Raw genomic sequence first — 18,393 nt, 5'->3', positions numbered from 1 at the left:
ACTGTGGACTGCACCAGACTATCCACCCTACATGTGGCACTTCTGTGGCATAGACATTTTGGTGGACAATAATATTTTAACTGTGAGCTCTCCTTTTTTTTCAGTGCACCAGTAATTACAAGACCAGAGAAAAATAAAAGGCTGAGGAGACCTGATACTTATCACATAAGAGCTACTATCTTCTGGACACACTTTTAAGTAATATTTAGAGATAACAAATATTTATGAAATGCAAGACAGAAACCTAAGATATCAAAGAGTTTATAGCCAATTATTTCATATCATTGGAACCACAGGTTCTTTATCATATAAGTAATATAATTATTTGTTTGTCTTATCCTTGATAAATCCTTCCAATAAAAGAGTTACGTTTCTACAAGAAAAGTGTTACTTGAATATAGCATACATCTGTCCGGAGAATTTCTGATTGGGTTAGAGCTGGCTGAAAACTGAAAATTCCCCACCATAAATGGATTAATGCTTGTGCTGAATTCTATAACAGAGGCCCACGCTTAAGTCCATATATGTATATCCCTGTTGTTAAAAGGGTAGCTTCCAACTCTTTTTAAATTATTGGTTTATAGCAGTGCCATGACCATTCCTTTAAATCACTGTGACTGCTGGCAGCATGTCAAAGCACTCCTGTTGCTACTACTTGCCTTGGAAAAATAATAATTTTTACAAATAGTACTACAATAATAATTTCTCTATTGAGGGGGATGAGGGATAGTTTCTTGACTGCTTTCAGCCTGAAACTGTAAATCTATCTACTTTTCTGAGGCAATGCTTTTGGTAAATTTTGGGACTCTCTCTCATGGACTTAACTCAAGAACTCTGAAGTTGTAATGTAAAATTCTGAGAATACAGCTCTGATTTGTCATGCATATTAATCTTTGCATGTGTATATGTTAACAGCATTAAACATTTTTGTACAAAACTTTCCAGTACAAATAACCCTCCTCCTCCCACATCTTAGAGCTTCCCAGTCTACCCTCACATCTTTTTTAGAAAGTCATAAAAAGACTGTTTTAAACTAACTTAACTCAGAATCCCCCCCACCCTTTTTTCCCCTTCACACAACTTTAATTAACATCCCATGAAGAGCTTGGGGAGAATTGCTTTAGGGCAGTTTAGAAGATTTAGAGATAAGACAACTGTGCTAAGTATGGGAACTGAGTTAATATACTCCCCCTAACTGCTATTGAATGGAATAGCTCAAATAAATTTAATAAAAATAAACTATTTAAGTCTACATATATCATCAGAATGTTATGTGTGAATCATCTGAGGCAAGATACTGTACAAACCTTACAAACATAGCCCCTAGCACATGGATACTGAGCTCACCTAAGCCCTGTTTTTATTTTGTTTCCAGTTGGCATAAACTCAATTTTTTAAAGTTCCTTGTTTTCTTAAAGGGGATGGAATCTGGGTTATTTTAGACTGAAATTAAATATATTATAAATGTCCCACTCATCCTCACGCCTTCTCTTAGATACAAAGATAATGGTATCTCTTTCTTCCCTAATTCCTTAACAAAATTCTCCTTTTAATAAATTTATTGGCTAGTTTCCAGATGACTTGAAAGTTCTTAAATGATATTTCTAAAATCAAATAATTTCAATTTAAATATGGGAGATTCAAATATAAAACACTATAGACTAAAATCCCAAGAAAAGGATTTAAAACATTTTTTTTAAACCTAGATAAGTAGTAGATGGCACACATTTCCACATGGATAGCCCTTGGCACCTGGCCCAGATTTTATGGGTTTATTTCTTGCCTAGTGGTTTGTAGCTGTCCCTTTTTTATTATAGAAATGGAGCTCTGGTATTAGGAGTCTGGAAGGGATGTGGTCATTCCAGCTCCTTCAGTGATGACAACTCTGACTAAAAGAACCATCCTACCCTTCTTGAGTCACATTCCTGCCAAGTGCTCTGTTACTGCAGGTTACCATGCTGGATAAGGATGCAGATGAGGCTAATATATTGGGATTTTCAAAACTATCATGAGTGAACCATAGGTTTTCCCCACTTAGAAAAACTGATAATCAGGCATAGTCTGACTTCTTTAGCTACTTCTTTTTCCCTACATCACTGCTGCTATTGGTGTAGTGTTTTTAACCTGATTTTTCTTGCTTTAATAAAGGTATTTCAGGTGGGTGAAGGGGTGGACAGGGAATATAGATTTTCTCAGAATGTAAATATTCCAAGAATAGCCAAGATGAAAAATAGGAAAAAATATAGAGATGGCTATTTTATCACTGGTTAATATACCTCTTTTATATAACATTTTCACAGTAAATATAATTTATTTAACCATGCTACAGCTTGTCGTAGTATAGTTCATGCTTTAGAAAGCCCGCAGGCTTTATTTCACTTACTCTTTTACTATTTGTCTTTCAGATTCTAGAATCTAACTCCCCTCATTTCATAGCATACATGTTGTACTGGTGTAGAACTGGATAATAAACATTTCCAAAGGAGCTCCAGTATTCATCACATCCTTGTAAAATTATTACTTCCTTCTTTAGTGAACCACTTTGCTAATATTAGGATGCATGCCATAGTTCACAGCCATATAAGGATCTATTTATCTATATTAAGAACTAAATTCCCAACCCACCTCTTTACCCTCAGGAAGGTGTGATTTAAAACTTGATCCAAAAGCAATGTGATAGTTTTATGAATAATTATATTGTTTTTTGTTAACCGAAAGAACAAGAATGAAGAACATACTGTAGTAGAATAGTATGCTCCTTTCCACTAGATGGAAGTATGAGATAACCAGATGTAAGAGTCTTTTATAGCTGAACTGGAATATGCAAAATCTTCAGCGAATTCTTACCAAAATAAAGAATTCTGACCAATGTGTGCACAAGGGAAGTATTTAGCCTCTCCACCTTCATATCTCTGACACTCTGTCTCTTTCTTTCTCTCTCTTTCTGGGACTGTATAAATCAGATCTAATGTTTTCAGTTTGCATACCTCACCTTAAGAAAACAGGACTCAAAAATCAATAATTATTAATAATTTGTTATTTGGCAATGAGTTTTTTAGTTGTTTTGTTTTTTGCTAATTTTCCGATGTAGAGAAATCCAATGATTTATATTAATTTTAAATCCATAAGACTTATTAAACTCTTAATGATGGTGATACATTTTTATATGATCAGTCATAGCATGTGTGGTTAACAACAGTTTAGTTTCTTCCTTTCTGATGAATCCTTATGACTTGTATTTCTTATGAACTTTCTTACTGCTCTGGTTAGTACCCGCAGGACAAAATGAATGAAGTCTCGATGGCAAGGTTGCTTTCTTGCTTCAGATCCTAAAATGAATGCACTAAGTGTGATGGATGCTGAGTCTTGCTGGGGTTTTTTTCCAGAAACCCTTTCTAAAATCCTAATTCCCTTCTACAGCTAAAATTACTTTAAAATGTAATCAGAAGAAATGTTGAAATGTATTGAATCCTTTTCCTATATCTGACGGGAAGCAAACATTTACCTTATCAGTTTCGCTGTTATCTTTATTTTCCTTCTTTTTTACTTTAGGTTTAGTCTGAATTTTTCCTAACTTCCTGAATTAAACACTTAGCTTATTAATTTTTATTCTTCTAATTTGAGCATACCTTAACTATAAATTTCCTCCTCAGCATCCCTTTAGTTGTGTTCTACAAGTTTCAGGAAGTAATATTTTTGCTTTCTTTTTCCCTAAAATGATTTTGGTTTTAATTTCTATTGTAATTTTTTCTTTCAACATTGAATTTTTTAAGAGGCTTTTAAAAAAAAGTACTTTGTAGTTACATTTTTGCTGATGATTTCTAACATAATTGCATTCTGTTCAGATAATGTGGTTGTATGATGTGTCCTTGGGCATTTCTTGAGCCTTGCTCTATGGCATAGTAGACTTTTAGATTTTCAAAGTGTTTCAAATACTTATAAAAAGAATGTATGTTCTCCAATCACTGGATATGATATTTTTATGTGTCTATTAGATCAAGCTTGATAATTGTGTTATTCAAATATTCATTTCTAATTTTTTTAGTCTCACCATAATGATGGGTTTTGTTCACGTATTTCTTATAGTTCTGTTACTTTTGCTTATATATGTTTGAAGTTAGGTTATTAGGTTGTATTAAGTTCAGAATTGTTATATCATAGAAGTGTTTTTAAATGGTTTGTTACAATGAAGTGACTCCTCTTTATTAGTCATTAAAGGAAAAAGCATTAATTGTATGATATTCATATAGGTATCTAACTTACATTTTGTGGCATTTACCTGGTTAATCTTTTTGCATCTTTACACTTTCATCCTTTCTGTGTGTTTTAAACTTTAGCATTTCTACAGACAGCATATTGTTTAATTTTGTTGTATTATCCTTCTGAAAGCCTTCATCTTTCAGCTGGAGAAATGGGTCCATTTATAGTGACTGTTGATATGCTTGGGTTATATCAACCATCTAATTTTTGCTTTCTGCATGTCCTAATTGCCTCCGTTTATTTTTTTCTCCTCTCTTATTTGACTAATTACATCTTTATACTTTCATTCCTTTTTCTTTTAGTTTAGAAATTACATTTCTTTCTTTAGTTATCTAGATATTTTAACATACATGTTTAACCTCTAATGTTAATCTATATCTTCAGTATCTTCCTGAACAATATAAGGATATTAGACTGTTTTCTTAAAACTCAGATTCCTCCCTCTAACTTATATGCTATCATTGCCCTGTATTTTAGTACCAGTATAAGTTTTTAACCCCACAAAGTCTCTCTACTCCTCTGTTTTCCTCTGTCACCTTTTCCAGCTTCTGCTCCTTTACCAGACTCCTTCCTGAGTCCTCATCTTCTTCCTCTGCTCTTCCCCCAGGAAGTGAAAGTGACCTGTTCAATTAATTCCCTGACTTCCGAACTTATATTTTCTATCAGGCTACAGTTTTTAACACTAGATCTATATATCCTGTAATCTACTTGATATCTTTACCCTGTCTCATAGGCATTTCAAACTTATTATTTCAGTTTTGGATAACTTTCACCAACCTTTTGCCCCATACCTCAGATCTGTTCTTTTGCTTTTACCATCTAAGAAATTACATTCCTTTCACCAACTTACTCATCCTGGAAACCTGGGTTCATTTTTTAACAGACTGGACCTTCCCTTCACCATCACTATATATGCACAAAGTTTATTCAGTTTCACATTCAAGGATATCTTAAATTTGTTCTTTTCTTTTTATCTCCAACATCAAATAATCTAGTCCAAGCTATTACACATCTTACCCAGGCCAAAACAATAACCATCCAAGTTGTAAATTCCACTTGCGAAGTAGCAGTAGAATCTCTGTTATTTAGAACCTTGCCATTGCAAATTGGATGCACCATTGACATGTTAACTGGTCTCCCTACTTTCAGTTATGTCTACCCCTAATTCATTCTCCATGTGACAAGTATTACAATTTTTGAAAATGATCTAATCATGTTATTCCATTACTTAAAAGCCTTCTGTGCCTCCTGATTGATCTTATAATGAAAGCCAAATTTCTTAATGTGCCCTACAAGCCCCTGCATGATCTCAGGCTTGCCTACCTCTCCAACCTTGTCACCACCCCATTTACTTACCTCACTGTAGTCATACCAGATTTATCTGATCATGGGACCTAAGGGCACAATCTCTTTCCTAATTCAGGACCACCACAAATACTTTTTCCACCCAGAATGTCTGGAGGCTTTTCTCCTTTCATTACCTCTTCTCAAATACACACACATACATAATTCACACCTGTTTTACACATCCTTCAGATATCAACCTAAATGTCACTTTCTTATGGAGTAATGTTCTTATGGAGTCCTCTCCTCACCAGTTCTAATTCAAAATTATACCCTCTCGGGCTTCTCTGGTGGCTCAGTGGTTGAGTCCGCCTGCCGATGCAGGGCACATGGGCTCATGCCCTGCATGGGAAGATCCCACATGCCGCGGAGCGGCTGGGCCTGTGAGGCATGGCTGCTGAGCCTGCGTGTCCAGAGCCTGTGCTCCTCAACGGGAGAGGCCACAACAGTGAGAGGCCCGCGTACCGCAAAAAAATAAATAAATTAATTAAAATTAAAATTAAAAAAATTATACCCTCTCAAAGTATCCTGTACTTTTCTTTCTTATCACAAATGCAATTATAGGTGTGTGTGTGTGTGTGTGTGTGTGTTTGTATGTGTGTGTATTTGTTTAATATCTGTCTCCCCACCAGGTGATAAGTTCTAGAATGTCAGAGACTGGGCCTAATTTTTTCACTATTATGTCCTACTATCAAGTTCATTGCTTGGCACATGGACACTCATATACATTGCATGAATGAAAGATTACATGCCAGACCAGTCTGGGGAAGGGAGCCGGTGTCCTTCAACTATAAGAAGGCCAGAGACTTTGTCTTCTTATACATAAGGGAGCACATGATAGGTGATCACTACGTGTTTGAAGAAATAAAAGAAGGGGGAAGGAAAGGGAAGGAAAGAGAAAGGAGAAAGGAAATAGAATATGAGAAAAGAGAGGAAAGGAAATTGGAAAGGGGACAGAAAGGAAATGATAAAAGCTAAACCTAAATCTTGGATTACCGTCCTTGATCAGAAAAGGATATATCTACCTCCTTCTCTCTCACTTAGGGACAAAAACAAAAACAAAAACCCATGGGCAATGGCTGTTATCGTGCAGTAAAATATGAAACTGCTTACTGTGATAGTTTTTTGGTGATTTTGTTTTATTTATATATCTGGTTGAGAGAATGAGGAATACCAGATGGGGTTATCCTCAGACATGCCCCCTTGAGCATGCACTTTTTAATCAAAACCTAACTTTTTTCAAAGTCTTATAAAGCGAAGATGCATTTATATGTTTCCTTGTTTAAATTTATGGATGGCTACTTGTAATCTCCTCACCCTCCCCAAGACTTGACTTTGCATACCATTATGTGGAATATTTGTAAAAGTATATTTTGAACTATATATGTATGACTGATTAGATCTAATTAATCATTGCCTACTTATCTCCAAAATTATAGAAAAATATGTCGTAACTGCAAGTGTGGCCAAGAAGAGCATGATGTCCTCTTGAGCAATGAAGAGGATCGAAAAGTGGGGAAACTTTTTGAAGACACCAAGTATACCACCCTGATTGCAAAGCTAAAATCAGATGGAATTCCCATGTATAAACGCAATGTTATGATACTGACCAATCCAGTTGCTGCCAAGAAGAATGTCTCCATCAACACAGTTACCTATGAATGGGCTCCTCCTGTCCAGAATCAGGCATTGGTAAATAATAAGGGGGTGGGAAGTCCCGGTATTAAAGTTCATGGGCTACTTATTTAGGGCAATTCCTTTAGTGACCCTAATCGACCTCAGGTCTATTATTTTTCTGGGGTCCCCATTACTTTGACTTACAACTCCTATTGGTCTTTTGAAAGTAAGATTAGATACCTCATAGAATTTTTGACTACCTAGATAATCTGTGTTAACTTTTTCAAAGAAATGGTCTGACATTTTTAATAATTAAATGAAAAACAGAGGTTTTGTATAAATCTAGTAACTTCTGTGTTACTCTTGAGAAGATTTCTCTTAAGATAGTTAAGAATATCTAAAGAATAGAATTTTCTTTCATTTTTTATAATTCAGAAGATGTTCAACACTATATTTCTTTTACTATATAAGGCAAAAAAATGCAATTTTGTGTCAAGCTACTTCCACTAATACAACAACTAGAGGAGACATTTGGAAATCTTTTAAGAAGGTTAGTTAAATCATAAGAGTGAATCTTGTGATATCATTTTCTTAGAGTGATGAAAAGACTGATGATCCTTAGACCATTCTAAACATGCTGCCTAAAAAATTGTATTCTCTTGCAACTATACAGTTGTGTTTTTTTTTTTGTGGTACGCGGGCCTCTCACTGTTGTGGCCTCTCCCATTGCGGAGCACAGGCTCCGGATGCGCAGGCTCAGCGGCCATGGCTCACGGGCCCAGCCGCTCCGCGGCATGTGGGATCTTCCTGGACTGGGGCATGAACCCGAGTGCCCTGCATTGGCAGGCGGACTCTCAACCACTGCGCCACCAGGGAAGCCCTTTTGGTTTGTTTTTTATAATTTTTATTGGAGTATAGTTGATTTACAATGTTGTGTTAGTTTCAGGTGTACAGCAAAGTGATTTTAGCACATGTAAACATTAAAAGAAACTGGAAAAAAGAAAAGCTTTAATTTCATGAAGAAAAATGTGTTCACTTTTACTGACCTCAGTCTATTTATTGTACCATTTTTAACGTGTTAACATCTCAAGATGTTAATATTATGAAGATCAATTGTTAGTAATGGATAAAACTGACTTCTTTCTTCAGTATTTTGATTCTAATGAGTGTTGTAAAATATCATTTATATGATGGCCAAGGCATCTCCCAGTTAACACCGGTCTCCTTGTGGTCTAGGCCAGGCAGTACATGCAGATGCTGCCCAAAGAGAAGCAGCCAGTGGCAGGCTCAGAGGGGGCGCAGTACCGGAAGAAGCAGTTGGCAAAGCAACTCCCTGCTCATGACCAGGACCCTTCAAAGTGCCATGAGTTGTCTCCCAAAGAGGTGAAGGAGATGGAGCAGTTTGTGAAGAAATATAAGAGCGAGGCTCTGGGAGTAGGAGATGTCAAACTACCCCGTGACATGGATGCTCAAGGGCCCAATAAAACATACATTCCTGGAGGGGATAGAAGCACCACGACAGCGGTAGGGGCCATGGAAGACAAATCAGCCGAACACAAAAGAACTCAGTATGTAAGTGATAACAGTCATGATGTTGGGCCAATTGGTATATTTTACAGGTTCATTCCATTTCTTTGAATGGCTGGTGGGGGGGCGGGGTCGATGGGGAGGAATACAGTTACTCTGTTTCCAAAAGGGAGTAGGTGAGGGAAATAAATTGAATTATAATTCAGTTTAGGCTTATTTTAGAGAATTATCTACCACATTTGAAGCCTTGGTCTAAAGCCAGGTTTTCTGATTATCTGTTGCCGAAGATAATTGTGAGTTTTATGTATACATAGCAGTTAGCATTGGTGTCGTGCTGGAATACAACATACAATCTAGAGTCTGTTTCTAAACATAATTTTGATGTTATCTCTTCCCATAAATAAGAATAATACATGCTTAGGTTAATTCAGTTTTGCTTGTGAGAACATGCCTAAAATTCAAACTTAAATTTATGTGGATATATGGTCAATCATACTTTTAAAAAGTCTCTCTAGAGAGGGATATTGAAGTCTTTTTTTTAATGCCTTGAAAGTAGAAGCAAATTGTGACACAGATGAACAAAAAATAAGAACTAAACTTACTGTAATGTGTTTCTCACAGATCCCGTTAGCACATCAACCAACAAGGCTTAGTCCTGTATTAAAAAAAAGAAGAAAAAAGTACAATAATTTCTAAAGTAGTCATTTTTGAGAGAACTACTAAAATTGAAGTGAGAATTACTATTAGCCTTTTTCCATAAGCAGCTTTAATTCAGAAAACAGTGCTCTGTTACACATAGGGTGCAAGAATTAGGTTTGGAGAATCTCTAGGCTTTCTGGAGAAAGCCTAGAGATTCCTTTTCACAAATACTAACACCATATTGCCTACATGGACAAATTACTGATTTCAGTAGAAATTATTTTTCTTGAAAGTGGTTTCTCTGAATTCCTACTAAAACTGTTGATGAGAAATGCCAGTCTTAGGATAACTAGATTGTTTTGGCTGGTTTTGCTTTCAGTCCTGCTACTGCTGCAAACTGAGTATGAAGGAAGGAGACCCAGCCATCTATGCTGAAAGGGCCGGCTACGATAAACTGTGGCACCCAGCTTGTTTCGTCTGCAGTATGTGCCATGAACTCCTGGTCGACATGATTTATTTCTGGAAGAATGGCAAGCTGTACTGTGGCAGACATTACTGTGACAGTGAGAAACCCCGGTGTGCTGGCTGTGATGAGGTATGTTCTCTGGGGCCACCTAAATGCAGGCTCCTTTTTGCACCCATCTATGGTTTCTCCACCATGGTAACCAGGCCACCCTTAGCGAGAAGGTAAGATGAATTAACCAAGCATTAGTTACTTTATTTATATCCAAAGAAGTTGAATGAAAAAACTTTTAATTTCAGTCATTCTGAGTGTCCATGTTAACTGAGTTACCTAATGAAATACTGTCCAGAAATGTAAAAGATTGATTTGAACCAAACTAAATAATCACCCAAGTTCAAGCTTTCGGTTGTTTTCAGACTTCACACCCCAAAAAGTTGACTGATACTCCTTGTGCATCTAAATCCCTTATTGGTCTAAAGAACCTAGCTTGGTTATTTGTTGTAAAAAGGAAAAAAACATGATTGATCTCATTTTTATCCTCTTCCCAGCTAATATTCAGCAATGAGTATACCCAGGCAGAAAACCAGAACTGGCATCTGAAACACTTCTGCTGCTTTGACTGTGACAACATCCTAGCTGGGGAAATATACGTGATGGTCAATGACAAGCCCGTGTGCAAGCCCTGCTATGTGAAGAACCACGCTGTGGTAAGAGACATCTTGGGATGTGGTAGCCTTGACCTGCCTTATTTAAGCCTCCTACAAAGGAGAAACAGAAAGCACTACTCTTAAGTAGGAAACACATGATTCCTACCATAGGGTGTTAAAATCCAGGTAATTCAAAACAATACATGCACTGACTAGGATGAACCACCTCAAGATTCTACCTGTGCAGTTTACACTATAAACTGCTACTTGATAAAAAAAGTTCCTTAATGGGAGTGAGATTGATTGATTCTCATCATACAGATCAGATTTCACTTAAATTAAGGTATTTAGGGGCTTTTCATATTGCTTTAGCTCTATTTTAATGTTTATGTTTCTGTTCTTGTTACCAGATCACCCACTGTGGCTTTGTTTTTGCTACCTGTAGATTGTACAGTGCCTATTTCTTAAACTTTCATTGAATTTATATATATAACAAAATTTGACTTGCATATTTATATTTATTTGCATGAGCCAAACATTCAAATATTTAATGTGGAAGTACATATATATATATATATATATATATACACACACACACACACACACATACACCCTGCTTACACAGAGCTTCTGTTGAATGATTGCCCAGAGATAGATAAATTAAATAAAGAGTAGATAAAGAAAGAGTTGACCATATATGGTAAAGCTTATAACCCAGGGGGTATTAAAAGGATAGATGTTTACTTTATATACAGATAAATAAGTACTAGTTAAAGATCTCCCTGAGCTATCAAGTAGAGGAGACTCCTAGCTAAGGAATAAAATGACGTATTTATTATGTATAGTTCTCGGAGTATGATGCAATGAAAATATGGTAAGAAGTTTTGGTGTCAATGCCAGTTTTCAACCTTTACCCACTGCCCCCAGATATAATCTATCAGCTATCATCTTCTATGAACTCTGCCTCATCGATATATCTCAGATTCTCACAGTTACAACTACTCTACTTCAGATCTTTATTTTTTTGTTGTTTGGATTATTGTAGTGACCTCAAATTTGGCCTCCCCACTTCCATTCTTCTTGTTCAAAGCCACCTTCCATAAAGATGGAAGATAATCTTTCTAAAATGAAAATCTGATCATTAAGCCTTTGCTTAATAGATCCAGCCCCTTCTTACCTGTCCAGCCATTTCTACTAGTCATCTAACCCAAATCATACATTTCCCAAGTTACCTGCATTTCATAGTTTATACACTGTGCTTTGTCTTCTGCTCACACTAATTCCTTTGTCTGATATGTCCTCCTAGTCCCTGTTGGTTTTTTAACTTATTTATTTATATATATATTTTTGGCCACGCCACACAGCTTGTCGGATCTTAGTTCCCCAACAGGAATCAAACCCAGACCCCCGGCGGCAGTGAAAGCGCTCGGTCCTAATCACTAGACCGCCAGGGAATTCCCTCCCTGTTTTACTTGACTGTGCCTGCACATTCCTCCAGACTAAGTTTAGGCTTAACTTTTTTTCAGAACACCTTTCCTGATTCCCTACCCCAAGCTCCACCCCTTTCTCTCTGGCTAGGCTGGATGCCTCTCTTCCCACAGGGCTCTGTGTGCGCTTGCCCACGTGTGTGTAATTGTTAATATCATTCATCTGTCTCTTCCACCAGACTGTAAACAGCTGGAGGATAGAGCTTGCCTCTTTATTTTCATACCCTCAATGTTTGTACTTAGGAAATGTTTGAGTGACTGACTTGTGTTTTAACATTTCTCATTTGCTTTGGGGGTCAACATGGACTTTCCTTATACCTGGGGATAAGATGTTGAATCATCATATGGCCTGATACGTCATTTAGCTAAAAAAAAACGCTTCTCTAAATGTTGTTGCAACAATTTCTCTACAGAAGAAGATTATCATAATGTGCATTTTACACATTACAGGGGTATGTTACCTTGGTTTCAAGGACTAGAATGTAAATTCCACGAGGGCAGGGATTTTGTCTGCTTTTTTTCTGTTCTATTTCCAACACTAGAACAACACAGTAGGTACTCAGATATTTATAGAATAAAGCTGTAAACAGATGAAACTCCTTTTGTTACAAGCTTCTTTCCATTGCATTGCAATAATCATTGGAGAGGAATAACTACAGATATGATTAAAAAGAGAATGAGAGAATCTCTAAATTATTTAGCTTTATAATATGGCATGATTTCTTTTAGAAGGTTTACTTTCTCAGTAAGATACACTATTGCCATTTGCTTAATATTAAAATGAACATATCTGTCCATCACCTGAATAAACCTTAGCTGATAGCAAAGAGAGGTACCCATGCAACATGCTAAATGATATAAAAATTGGAAGATTATCTAGTTCAGGGAATTGATCTGCTTGGATCTTTTAATCTTAAAAAGAAAAAAAAAAAAAGGAGTGAGAATACAAATTATTTTTAGACCTGAAGCCAAGAACCCAATTCAAAACAGGGCTTTTCTGAGGAAAAAATTAACCTGGAAGGAGGAAAATGAGAAATAACTTAGTTTGTCTCTTCATGGTCTCTGGAATTCTAGTCTCAAACGGCCACCCCCAGAATTCACATCTCTGAGATTTCACAGGATCCTCCTGATAGAGAGCACATTACAACAAATGTCATTATCAATTTTATATTGTGTATACAAATAAATAAAAAGTAGGAGGGATTGAAGGAAATAAGAACTTATTGAATTATTAGCGGTTTAATTAAGAATCCAGGAAAGGGCTTCCCTGGTGGCGCAGTGGTTGAGAGTCCGCCTGCCGATGCAGGGGACATGGGTTCGTGCCCCGGTCGGGGAAGATCCCACGTGCCGCAGAGCAGCTGGGCCCGTGAGCCATGGCCGCTGAGCCTGTGCGTCCGGAGCCTGTGCTCCGCAACGGGAGAGGGCACAACAGTAAGAGGCCCACGTACCGCAAAAAAAAAAAAAAAAAAAAAGAATCCAGGAAAAATCTAATGCCAAGCAGAAAGTGGTGAAGTACATCATCTCCCTGACTGGTCCTGGAGTCTCCAGACCTTTGGTTGGGGCCTGGGCAGCTTTCAGATCTATGAAGAATGAGGGATTGGTAGTTTTTACCTGGGATCATATCAGACTTTGGGATGAATGGCCATCAAATTATTAATAAAACTAAATTTCATGAAGCTCACAAACCCTAAATAAATTCCTATACCATTCAGCGTGCTAATTATTTTTTTTTTTACCAAAACAATTTCCTTAATTTTACGTGCAGTTGAACAGTAGTTATCACTTTTTAATTGCAAATGAAAATGTGAGTTTTGAAAAATTATAAAAAGATCTACAAACATGAGAGGGCTGAGATAAAGAAGGTAGATCATGGTCTAAAATCAAGGGAATAAAAACTTGAGTGTGAAATGCTTCTATTGTACACAAACAAGTTTTAAAATATTGAAAAAATAATATGAAATATAGAAAACAAAAAGGGCAACATTCTAAATGAATTACAAAGCTATAAAAAATGAATATAGGGCTTCCCTGGTGGCGCAGTGGTTGAGAGTCCGCCTGCCGATGCAGGGGACACGGGTTCGTGCCCCGGCCCGGGAAGATCCCACATGTCGCGGAGCGGCTGGGCCCGTGAGCCATGGGCACTGAGCCTGCACGTCCGGAGCCTGTGCTCCGCAACGGGAGAGGCCACAACAGTGAGAAGCCTGCGTACCGCAAAAAAAAAAAAAAAAAAAATGAATATACACAAAAGTAATTGCTTACATGGTGCAGCTACAAATTAGGAGTATGTTTGTAATCAAAACACTCATTTCTGTTGTATTCAGGAATAGTGGATCAATCATGCAAAGAGAGTATCTCCCTTGCTTCTCAGGGAAGATTGGGTTGACATAACCTGTGAATTAAGGAGCTACAATCTCTGTAATTAGAAGCCTTGTAGTTCTAAAAAATATGGAAAGTGTATTTCAGGTCTGAAGTGAATATTTATAACAAGGCCTCACTTCACACCCTAAGCCAGTTCACCCACTGAGTGGCAGCCACACTTTCAGGTCTTTTCAAGTAAGAAGGCTTAGGCTAAATGACCTTCCTCAACCCACCCACCCTCATCTCTCAGGAATTCCTGACAATCACATTAAGAGACCAAGGGTGTGGAAGATTAGTCACTTTGATGTAATGCTGGACAATCTTGTTGGTTTCTTCATTTGTTATAAAATATTTAAAACAAAAACTTTAGACACATTGATTTATAATATATATAAACAAGAAGGCATATGAACTATCTAGTGTTCTGGAGCTCTCAACTGGGTAGTTTTGTTTTCTGCTGTAATATTGCCAGTTATTCATTCATTTTCTTTCTATACATGTCCAACTAAAGAAGAAAATTATGTGTGTTTGTGGGTGTGGATGTGTGTATGTCATATGTTTATTTGTACATAACATACATGTACACTGAATGGTATATGGAATGTAAGTGTTAATGTTCCATGATATTAGATTATACATAAATTATGACATGACAGAAGCCAGTTAACTACAAGTTATATTTTTAGTGCAAACTAATTATTCTCAAACACTGTCAGTATTTTTTGACTGAGTCCTTAATTACTTTGAACATGATTTTCATTTACTACTGTCTAGAAATTAGTGGTGTTAATAATCTCATGTGTCACAGGTAAGACTGGTAAAATGACCACTTCAGAGCTTTAGTGAGTGAGGAAAAATCTCTTTTTTTTAAGCCTATTTTTTAGAGCAGTTTTAGGTTTACAACAAAATTGTTAAGGAGATACAGAGATTTCCCATATCCCCCCTACTCCCCTCACATGCATCGCCTTGAGCATTATCCACATCACTCACCAGAGTGGTACGTTTTTTAACAAGGGTGAATCTACATGGACATAAATCATAATCACCCAAAGTCCACAGTTTACCTTAGGGTTCACTGTTGATGTGTATTCCATGGGTTTGGACAAATGTATAGAATGGACGAATGACATATGGACAAATGACATATATCCATCATTGCAGTATCATACAGAATATTTTCACTGGCCTATAAGCCCTCTGTGCTCTGCCTGTTCATCTCTCCTACCTCCCTGTCCCCTACTCCCTACCCCTGGCAACCACTGATCTTTTTATTTTCTCCATAATTTTGCCTTTGCTAGAGTGTCATATAGTTGGAATCATACAGTATGTAGCCTTCCCAGATTGGCTTCTTTAACTTAGTAATGTGCATTTAAGGTTCCTCCAAGGCTTGACAGTTCATTTCTTTTTAGCTCTGAATCGTATGAATGTACCATAGTTTATTTATCCATTTACCCACTGATGGACATCTTCCAAGTTGTGGCAATTACAAATAAAGCATCCGTGTGCAGGTTTTCGTGTGGACATAAGTTTTCAACTCATTTGGGTAAATACCAAGGAGCATGATTGTTGGATTGTATGATAAGAGTAAGTTTAATTTTAAGAAACTGCCGAACTGTCGTCCAAATTAGCTGAACCATTTTGCATTTCCACCGGCAATGAATGAGAGTTCTTATTGTTCCACATCCTTGTCAGCATTTGGTAGTATAGGAAAAATCATAAAACTTATTTTATAATTGCTAATGTACAATCTAATAGAATACACTAGAACCAAACACACTGCTTTGGAACTTGCCGTCAAGACTTTTTGCCGTGGGGATATCTTACAAGCACTGAGTCCTGTTTGGACTTCAACTGTTATTTCTCACAGTGTTCCACGTATAGACCCCCATTAACAATTGTTGGCTATGGAGGTTAATGAGAAGAAGGTCATTCTCAGTTGTATATCTCTGAGGTTGTCATTCTCAGTTTAATCTGCCATCTGAAGCAGTGCGCTGAGTTTGTTCTAACATGAAAATGTTACCATCACAGTTCGATCTCTCATCTTCTTCTCTTCTTTGTATAATTGACTTAACAGGTATGTCAAGGATGCCACAATGCCATTGATCCCGAAGTGCAGCGGGTGACCTATAACAACTTCAGCTGGCACGCATCCACAGAGTGCTTTCTGTGCTCCTGCTGCAGCAAGTGTCTCATTGGGCAGAAGTTCATGCCAGTAGAAGGGATGGTTTTCTGTTCAGTGGAGTGTAAGAAGATGATGTCTTAAGAGGGGGTACCAAGCAATATTGAGCCATAGCTAACCAGAGTGTTCTGTATTTCTACTGTAAAATGCAATTTAGAAAAACAAAAGGAAAAAAAAGAAACTATAAAGGAAACCAGGAGATTTTGTTCAGTATCTTTCTTTGATGTTTTTCCTTATCAAATTTTTCATATCAATTTTTAAAACCTGCTTTAAGCATTTGATTTTAAAAATGGTAAAGAGTTTTACATTTTCTTGGCTTTCCAGATGTAAAATCTTTTGAGTTGGAAGCTTGGGTTTAATCATTCTTCATATTCCTGCCCCCTTTGTGCCAAACACAGTATATATGAAACATTTAAAAGTTAGTATTTGAGTGGAAAGATGAGCATTTCATGTTCTATATTCTTTTTCACTTCTTGTATAAAATGAAAAGGAAATTAAACTTGCCCTAATGCCAAGGTTCTACGTTTATTGCCTCATCATATTCACTGAATTTTGTAGTGATACACAATGAATTCTTTTGACAGAGAAAATAGAAATGCAGCATAGTATGAAGAGCCGTTATCATTTTAATGCCTATGCATTTGCTATTTCCTAACTTAGGCAGAGGTGGCTTTATCGCATATCTCTATTTTTTTTATTTGCTCTGCCTCTCAGTATTCTCTTTGTAAGCTGATGACCTCCATCTGTGGCCTTGAATATTTTATTGTCACATGTGGCATCCACACTTTTTAATTCTATAGATGATTTTTGGCTTGGACGTAAAAGCCAAGCCACTCCTTTATATTATGCTTTCAATCCAAAGAACATGCATACTTTTTGTATCCAAGAAACTATAACTTGTATTGTTTGCACTCGCCTGCTGTGGTTTGGATAGACTTTTTGCATGGTTTTCTTTCTTTTCTAATGGATACTGTCCTAGGATGCCTTTTCATGGGTATATATCAAATGCCTTCTTTGCCTGTATACTTCCATCCTTAGATATTTCTAATGTTAATTCTGCCTTATCTACTTCCATACATAGCTATGCACTATGAAAATTAAATGGAATGAATGATATGTATATTATTATTCAAAATAAAGTCTCTTTCACTTTAGTACTTGTATCTTTATTCTTCGTATCCTTTTCATTTCAGAGCAAAAAAATCCTTCTGCAATTAAGCATTTGTTACAGCAGGGGGCGGTGTTTCCAAGCATAAAAAAATAATTACCCCCCCCCCCCCCCCACATAAAGGCTACTTCTGACAAAACAGGACAGAAACTAGGCGCTTCATTATGGTGAAGGGATAAATTTTATGAAACTTTATAATAAATGAAAGCATTTAAATTGTTGGTTTTCAAGTCATGCACGAGTTTTTTCTTTCAGGAAAGAAAATGTCATTTTAATTGTTTGGGAAAGCTGTATTTTCTTGAGGTAAGTCTAACAAGTATTACTCTCACACTCAAATTGCAACTCTGTTTGGTTTTCTAAGAATTTTTTCATGGCAGCCTATTGTGAAAAGGGAAGCAAATGTGGAATAGTTTTAACTTCATTATTCCTAATATTAGCAGGTCATGAGATTTCTTTTCTTCTTAGTCTGAAGCATTTGTCATAGCAGGAGTAGCACTTTTCTCTGACACATACCCAGAATAATTTGATTTTGATTTTTTTCAGCTCATGTCTGTTTGGCTAATAGCGCTTCTCCTAAATTCCACAGCCAGCTCCCCCGGCCCACCCTACCCCGCACTCACTAACATACAGATATCTGCACTTATTCCCTCTGCACTGTGCCTTCCCCAGCCATGAAAAGAGTGTCTTGAACACATCACCTTATC

General features: G+C 36.9%; 1 protein-coding gene across 2 annotated transcripts in view; it reads left to right on the top strand.

The window, feature by feature from the left end:
* TES (testin LIM domain protein) overlaps positions 1–17,675 on the top strand; it is a 48,274-nt gene extending 30,599 nt beyond the window's left edge. For both annotated transcript variants that reach the window (XM_032643694.1, XM_032643693.1), the window contains 5 exons: positions 7,044–7,296; positions 8,458–8,793; positions 9,767–9,982; positions 10,399–10,557; positions 16,417–17,675. In XM_032643694.1, coding sequence (XP_032499585.1) covers positions 7,186–7,296; positions 8,458–8,793; positions 9,767–9,982; positions 10,399–10,557; positions 16,417–16,605 — 1,011 coding nt within the window. In that variant the 5' untranslated portion in view covers positions 7,044–7,185 and the 3' untranslated portion in view covers positions 16,606–17,675. The remainder of the gene's footprint in view (positions 1–7,043; positions 7,297–8,457; positions 8,794–9,766; positions 9,983–10,398; positions 10,558–16,416) is intronic.
* The last annotated feature ends 718 nt before the right edge of the window (positions 17,676–18,393 follow it).

The sequence above is a fragment of the Phocoena sinus genome, chromosome 9 (assembly GCF_008692025.1).
Source record: "Phocoena sinus isolate mPhoSin1 chromosome 9, mPhoSin1.pri, whole genome shotgun sequence".
NCBI classification, from domain to species: domain Eukaryota; kingdom Metazoa; phylum Chordata; class Mammalia; order Artiodactyla; family Phocoenidae; genus Phocoena; species Phocoena sinus.
Note: the sequence above shows the minus strand (reverse complement) of the source record. Positions and strands in the feature narration are given on the sequence as shown.